This window comes from Cebus imitator, unplaced genomic scaffold, assembly GCF_001604975.1.
Source record: "Cebus imitator isolate Cc_AM_T3 unplaced genomic scaffold, Cebus_imitator-1.0 Scaffold427, whole genome shotgun sequence".
Taxonomy (NCBI): domain Eukaryota; kingdom Metazoa; phylum Chordata; class Mammalia; order Primates; family Cebidae; genus Cebus; species Cebus imitator.
Window position 1 is genome coordinate 1,220,427 of NW_016107742.1, and position 7,995 is coordinate 1,228,421.

Consider the following 7,995-nt stretch of genomic DNA (forward strand, 5'->3'; position numbering starts at 1 on the left):
AAAAAAAAAAAAAAAAAAAAAAAAAAAAGATTTATGGTATTATACACAATGAAAAACACACAAGAACTGAGAGAGCACATTTAACTGTGTTATGCAATGTTCTAGGAGACAAACAGCTCCCGTGGAAATGATGAGTGTTATGTGGTGTTTTAAGCAGATACAATACTTGAACTCACTGCAATAGCAATAAGAGGTGTCTATGAAATTGTGACATTAGTACAGTGTGTACCACAGTGAATTTTACAGTCAGGATTTAATTTGTTTACATTTCCCTTGACTACAAATGGCACCACGTATGATCTGTATTGGTGTGTACATTTTTATAAATGTTAACTTTCTATAGTTTTGTGTATATTTTATGGTAGTAATGATAAAATAGACTAGTACCTACATATATTTTATGCATTCACAACATACCTTTTTCTTAATTTTTTCAGTATTTCTAGCTTAGACACAATTTGTGTTTTCAAATTGTGTCAAATCTCCAAAAAAAGTTCTAAAATATTAAATATTTATTGGAAAAAATATCCACGCATGAGTGGATCTATGCAGCTCAAACACATGTTGTTCAGGGGTCAATAGTCATGAAACATCTTTTTTTTTTTTTTTTTGAGATGGTGTCTCACTCTGTTGCCCCAGGCTGGAGAGCAGTCGCATGATCTTGGCCCACTGCAACCTCCGCCTCCTGGGTTCAAGCAATTCTCCTGGCTTAGCCTCCTGAGCTGGGATTGCAGGCGCCCACCACCACACTCAGCTAATTTTTGTATTTTTTAGTAGAGACGGGGTTTCACCATCTTGGCCAGGCTGGTCTTGACCTCATGATCCACCTGCCTTGGACTCCCAAAGTGCTGGGATTACAGGCGTGAACCACCGCGCCTGGCTAAACATCTTTTTAAGACTAATTGAACTAAATTCTGTCAAAAATACAGATATGAATAAGACCCTTTCCTGGCCCCTTTCCTGGGGAGCGTACATTCTGGTTGGTGATTTCATGGTAAATCTTGCTTTCATTGTTTTGTCATATTTTCACCTTCCTTTCAGGCACTCCTTTGTACTCTTTCCCTATCTTGTGGTTTGTGGGAAAGGATTTGAGAGTATGATATTACTTAAACCCACTCTCTTAGCCCCCACCCCAAATTCCAAAGGAAATGAACAGGCATGAGATCACTTTTGAGGGGGCTTGAGAACCCCCTTTCTAGGGTGGTACTTCTACATTTCAGAATGCAGTATAGAGCCAGGAGTTGTTGAGATCTGAAGAGAGAAGTCATTCTTGTACCTCTCAGTTTTTCACAGCTTCAGTCCTTACTTTAAAATTGTTTGAATCTCTAAGGTACCACACATACTGTATTTGACACAACTGCAAAACTGCATATCCAAGCTAAGCGATTGTTAGTGTTCCGTTTTGACTAGTCCAAGCCTTTGAAGCTGTCCCCTCCTACTCTGCTGCTTGGGTGTCTAAGGCAGCTGATTTTCTTCCTTTTAGATGCTAAATTCTAGTTTTCATTTGCCCATTTCCCATTTCAGCTTTTGAGTTTTAATTCTACTAGAGGAAACACCAGGAATCTTGAGTCTTTATTCTGCTTAAACTCTTATACCTCTCCAAAGAAATGTTTTTTTTTCTTTGCTTTCTTGGGGTCCCTTTTACTTGGATAAGTCTTTCAAGGGGTTTGCTGTTTCCCCATAATTTTTTTGAGAGGAGAAAGATTGTAAATTGGGAAGCTCACAGAGGCAAGAGGACAGTGTTTCTCAGAATTCCAGTTTGACCCTCCCCTCCCCCTTCTTCCTTGCCACAGGCCAAGGAGCGGGAGCTGGAACTGAAGAACACCTGGTCAGAGAACAAGCTCAGCCGCCGTCAGACCCAAGCCAAATACGGATTCTAGGGCTCTGGAACTGATTGCTCCCAGGATCTCCTTCCTGCCAGCCCAGCTGGCCTGGCCCCCAGCTTCACCTCTGGGACCCCAGCTGCTCTAAGCCCAGGATCTCTTTCCCCAAGGACCCAGCCCTCGCCTATGCGAGAATGAACATATTTGATAGATTTTTCTTAACAAGTTAGAAAATTCAGCTCCTTTCTGTCCTGGAGCTAGTAAAGAGTTGTGTGACGCCTCCGAAGGGGCTCTGAGTTCTGGGATGGGAGTTTTGCTCCCTGTCAGGTGTGATGAAATGTTGAACCCTCCCCACCGCCACCACTTTTTTTTTTTTTTTTAAACCAGGGATGTCTGTTGAAATAAAACATTCAGTCTGACAGACGTTGCCTGCCCTGTCCCTGGATTCGTGTTTACCTTGTGTAAAGCACCTTCCAAACCATCTTGAGCTGCCTCATCACTTTGCTTTTTTTCCCCTCTATCCACCATCTAACGTGAGTTCGTGGCCATTGAAGACCCTAGAAATTGGGTGCACAACTTCATATGAGGCGGGATGATTTTCAGAGGGACCTGTGATCCCAAGTGTGCATTGCTGATCTCAGGTACCTATGGAGACTGGATGAAGTCGAGAGGTTCTTTCTGTAGCACAAAATAGTTGTCAGACATATAAGTCCTATCCATCAGTAGGTCAAGTGGCAAAATCCCTGTTCCTGAAGATGATTCAGATTGACACTTGTAGTCATTGGTCTGGATCGATTTGGAAGTTTCACATTGAACTTGGGCACTAGAGAGATATCCTTGGAGACTTCCAGAGCCCTAGCTTTTTTTGAAGACAGGAGATACAGGGTCTGTAGACTCCAATTATCTGTAAGGCACTGTGATGCCCAGAAGTGACAAGACAGATGGCATGATTCCAAAACGATGTGCAAATCATACTGCAAACCACCACTGAAAAATACGGCTAAGGGTACCAGGATTCCAGTAGGGCTCAGCTGCTGTGGTTTGTTGAGGAAACTCCTACAAGAGAGTCTGGGGAGCCTTGGATGTCAGGTGGAGGAGCTGTTGACCAGAAATAGATGCTTGAGTGTACTGTTGCAGGAAAACGTTGGGAAGCATTAGTGTTTGGAAGTCCTGGTGACAGAGAGGGGAGGCTAAGACCATAGGGGCCATTTGAGGTATGTAGTGGGGATCTGGGGGTGCGAAGGAAGAGACAGACGTTAGGAACCTCCCCAAGCTTCTGGTTTTGTATGCTGGGGTAAGTTGAGGAGTCTGTTTCTCATTAAGTACAGAGAGGGTTTCATCACTTACAGGAAAACCACCCGCTTATCTGAAATCTGACCTACTTCGGGTTGGAGCCAGACAGGGCTCCTGCATCCCACGGGGACACTCAGGCTGTAGTTGTCCAAATCCGTGCATCCAGTCAAGCCTTCAGCAAGGAGCTTCAGCCCCATTATGCTCCCAGTGGTAACAGGCACTGGGGCTCAGGGGGGTGAGATCCTGTCCCTTTGGGATGTCGCAGGTGGTGAGGTGGGCTCAGCAGGGCCTAAAATCTCAAGTTCCAATGAGTCCAGTGCTTCTTTATATCCAGTATGCTTCAGATGCCGCCCTGCCCCTGTGAGTTGCCACACTCCTGGGATTCAACTTTCTCATTTTAGGGGCTGTGCCATGATGTAGCTGGAAGTGCTCTGGGCTAGGAGGCAGAAGATGTTGAGAGGGAGAGTCCCAGGGTCTTCTGGAAATGGACAGAATTGGGCTCGATACCTCTAAGGGTCCTCTTGCCTCCCACTTTCTTCAGTTCACTCAAGTAGTCTTAAGCCACATTTTGTTTAAAAGCCACTTTTTAGTCCTACAAAGATGGCATTTTATTTTGTGGTTGGAATTTCCTGGTCACTGAGAAATACCTAACAGAAAATGGATAGCCTTCATTTGGGAGGGCTTCCTGGAGGTGGTAGCCTCAAGTTCCGATGAACAGAAGGCAGAGACAGGAATGAGGGAGAAATAAGCGACAGTTGGTTAAAATTAGCACGGCAGCAACAGGCAAGGGGCAGAAGGAGGAAGGTGTGAAGGCCTTGGTCAGAAATGGATCCAGTTAGCACTGGAAGATGTTGGAGGGGCTGGGGCAAAGCTGGGTGTGCAGTGTCGCATTGACCAGGATGGTGGAGCTGGAGAAGCTGAGGTCGACAAGGATCACAGAGACGATGACGTTGTCGTGAAGAGGGTGTTTCAGTGCCTCTGCAACCCCCTTCAGAGGGGCCAGCCACATCTTCACTCCAGCTGGGGTGCTGAGCTCGCTGTCCAAGAAACCCAGTGTATCAAGGAGTAGTTGAAGTTCAGTGGTGCCTGGGGGAAGTGGCAAGGATGCTGGAACGTCCTGGAACGCTCTGGGCTGCGTGCTCCTGTCTGCCTCTTTTTATCCCTTTCCCTGTAGGTTCAGCTGGCTTTTTTTACTGTCTCGATCGAGTTATAACAGCTCTTTTTTTTTTTTTTTTTTGAGTCGGAGATTTGCTCTTGTTGCCCAGGCTGGAGTGCAATGATGCGATCTCAGCTTACTGCAACCTCAGCCCTCCGGGCTCAAGCAGTTCTCCTGCCTCAGCGTCCCAAATAGCTGGGATTACAGGCCCCTGCCACCACGCCCGGCTAATGTGTTTGTATTTTTAGTAGAGACGGGGTGTTGTCATGTTGGCCAGGCTGGTCTCACATTCCTGACCTCAGGTGATCCGCCCACCTCGGCCTCCCAAAGTGTTGGGATTACAGGCGTGAGCCACCATGACTGGCCTAGGTTCAGCTTTCTTTCAGGCGAAGACTCGATGACCAGCCCCTGCCCCTCCCCGAGTGGGTTCATGGGGTGTGATGTTAACTCTTTAGTCCCCCTGAGAAGCCCCTGAGCCAGAGTTACAGATCTTACTGAGACTGCTGCCTTAGTTGAGGGAGTGGATAGGATGAAAGGGGCAGCTCAGGGGAGGCTGGAGCAGGAAAGAGCCATCAGGGGAAGGCGTGGTGCTGAAGGGGATGGGGCTAGAGGGCAGAGCTGGACCCTGTAGTGGGCACAGTGCCCTCTGCTCACAGCAAGGTCTTCCATGTGCTGTGACAGGGTGAGAGGCTGTCCTTTCACAGATCTGGGAATGGGCTCAGCCAGAGAGACTCTGCCTGGAGGAGACAGGAGGAAGGATGGAATGGCCACGGGAAGACTGAGGCGGTGAGAAATGCCCTCCCCCTCCCGGCATGTGGAGTCTGGCTCAGCATAATTGCCCCAGTTCCCTTTTCCTGTACAGTTACTCAGCTTCTCCCTCCTGAGGTCTCACCGCAGCCCCAGGCCTCAGCTTGGAGGAAAGTGAACAGGGTGGTGCAGTGGTGCAGGGGTGCCCCTCATGAGGGGAAGGAAGGTTCTGTCACCTTGGTCTTCAGGGCTGGGCCTGCATCTGTGGCCCTCAGCAGGACCGGGACCTTATCCTTTGGCCTAGGAGGGGCCCCGTGGTATTTGGAGGAACACAGTTGGGATGACAAGATCCAGTCCCTGGGCCTGACTGTATCTAGCTCCCTGTCACCTTCCCTCTCTAGAGCTCAGTTTCCTCTTTAGTTGAGCCAAAAACTCTGTCATCAAGGGTCTCTGAAGTCCCTTCTAGCCCCAGCAGTACTGCTTTTCAAAGCCCTTCACTTGCCTGGTCTCATCTGTGCCACGAGACCCTGTGTGCAAATGAGGCATATCTCCATTGCATAAGGAATGGAGCGAGCAGTGGATCCGAAAAGGGGCTCCCTGCCGAAGGCTGCGCCACTAGTCCACGACAGACCCAGGGTCTTGGTGCCATAGCTTCATCTGCGTTCCAGTACCCCTTTGGTGTGTCCACCCATGTTCTGTGGAGCTGCAGAAGGAAGGAGAGGGTCCCTAGGTCCTGCCCTGCCCCTGGCTTTGCTCCTGCCCCTGTTCTGCCCCAGGCTTTCTCCTCCAGAAACACCACGTGGGTCACTAGGCATTTTCTGGCCCCCTCCCCACACCTGCCCATTCTGTTACACCCCTAAGTCTGAGGAAATCTCTTCTCTGACTTCCTGATTCCTGTCTCTTGCGGTGCAATAAATACGCCACTCTTTTCTGCCTCCTCCCCTGCCCCAAGGAATCAGCCATGAGTTAACTGGCTCCCTGTGTCTAATCTGAGACCTTTCTGGCACTTCCAGCCTCCTCCCTGATTTCAGCAAAGCCATCTGCTCCTCCCTCCCTGCCCCTCTGCCTCCCTCCCCACCTCTCCTCTTGCTTAGGAGGGTGTTGAGATCTGAGGTCTAAACAAAGGGAAGTGGAACCCCAACTCTGTTGACTCAGCACCGTATTTCTCCTTAAGCTGATTAGCACTGGAGTGGAAAGGAGGGGAATTGGCCAGTCACTGGAGCTGGCATCTGGGCCAGGCTGGGGGTGGTGTGGTGGTGGCAATGCCCAGGCCTACGGACTGTGGCGTAAGGAAAGGGTCTGGAAGATTCTTGTGTCTCAGGTAGGTACAGGGCCCCTGACCGGCTGATGCCAGGACTGGACTCTTGCAGGAGTGAATGTGAAAAGAACAGCCTGCACAGATGGGACCACAGGAGTCCCCAAGCCTGGGCAGCTGTGGAGGGTTTCATCTCAGCTCTGAGCCCTGAGGACAATCCAGGGGCAGACACAGCCCTGCCTTAGAAAGCCCTCTGTCTTGCTGGGTGTGGTGGCTCACAGCCCTAATCCCAGCACTTGGGGAGGCTGCCACAGGAATATATAACTTGAGGCCAGGGGCTTGAGACCAGCTCTGGCAACGTAGTGAGACCCTGTCTCTACAATTTTTTTTTTTCCCTGAGATGGAGTCTTGTTCTGTTGCCCAGGCTGGAGGACAATGGTGTGATCTCAGCTCACTGCAACCTCTGCCTCCTGGGTTCAAGTAATTCTCCTGCCTCAGCCTCCTGAGTAGCTAGGATTACAGGCATGTACTGCCATGCCTGGCTGATTTTTGTGTTTTTAGTAGAGATGGGGTTTCACCATCTTGGCCAGGCTGGTCTCGAACTCCTGACCTCAGGTGATCCACCTCCCAAAGTGCTGGGATTACAGGTATGAGCCACCGTGCCCGGCTAAAAACATTTGTTTTTAAATTAGCCGGGCATGGTGGTGCACACCTGCAGTCCCAACAACTTGGGAGGCTAAGACAGGAGGATCCGTGAGCCCAGGAGTTCAAGGCTGCAGTGATCTATGATTGTGCCACTATACTCCAGCCTGGGCGACAGAGCAAGACCCTGTCTTAAAAAAAAAAAGTCCCCAGTCTGAGACAAAAGTAAGACCTAGGGTACACGCCAGAGCCCCAGAGTGTACAGCTTTGCACGAGGACAGGAGGCTGGCTCTTTAGTGGGTCTGGGCAGAGAATGGGGAAGCAAGAGGGACAGGGGAGAGAATGGGGTCCTAATTGAGGCAAAGGGCCTAAGCCCAAGAGGCTAGAAGATGAGAGTCCTGGAGCCAGTTCCAAGGGGATTCCTGTCCTCTAAGGGCTCACACACACATCTTCCTTCTCCCAGTCCTGTACATGGCAGAGAGGGTTGCAGAGGAAGTGAAGGGGCTGTCTCAACTGCTCCCCTCTCTGCCCCTCTTCCTTTCTTTCTTTCTTTTTTGTTTTTGAGACGGAGTTTCACTCTTGTTACCCAGACTGGAGTGCAATGGCGCAATCTCGGCTCACCGCAACCTCCGCCTCCCGGGTTCAGGCAATTCTCCTGCCTCAGCCTCCTGAGTAGCTGGGATTACAGGCACGCGCCACCATGCCCAGCTAATGTTTTGTATTTTTAGTAGAGACGAGGTTTCACCATGTTGACCAGGATGGTCTCGATCTCTTGACCTCGTGATCCACCCGCCTCGGCCTCCCAAAGTGCTGGGATTACAGGCTTGAGCCACCGCGCCCGGCCTGTCCCCCTTTCTTTATGTCTTAGGTGGTGCAGCCACCCCTATGTCCCTGGCTGCCTACTCAACCGTCCCAGCCAGAGAAGGAATACTTTGCAGAGGTCTGAGGCCCTGGCCTTGGTGTCTGCCAGCCCTCAAGCCCCTCCACCTTCACTGCAATGGCAGTTCAACCACTTGCTTTCCACAGTACGAAAGAGAGAAAGTCAGAGACAGAGACAGAGGGAGCCTGGAGGACTTGAA

At 49.9% G+C, this 7,995-nt stretch overlaps 1 protein-coding gene across 1 annotated transcript in view; it reads left to right on the forward strand.

Moving 5' to 3' along the window:
• PRCC (proline rich mitotic checkpoint control factor) overlaps positions 1 to 2,247 on the forward strand; it is a 35,361-nt gene extending 33,114 nt beyond the window's left edge. Inside the window, exon 7 of the mRNA XM_017510043.2 lies at positions 1,794 to 2,247. Coding sequence (XP_017365532.1) covers positions 1,794 to 1,880 — 87 coding nt within the window. The 3' untranslated portion in view covers positions 1,881 to 2,247. The remainder of the gene's footprint in view (positions 1 to 1,793) is intronic.
• The last annotated feature ends 5,748 nt before the right edge of the window (positions 2,248 to 7,995 follow it).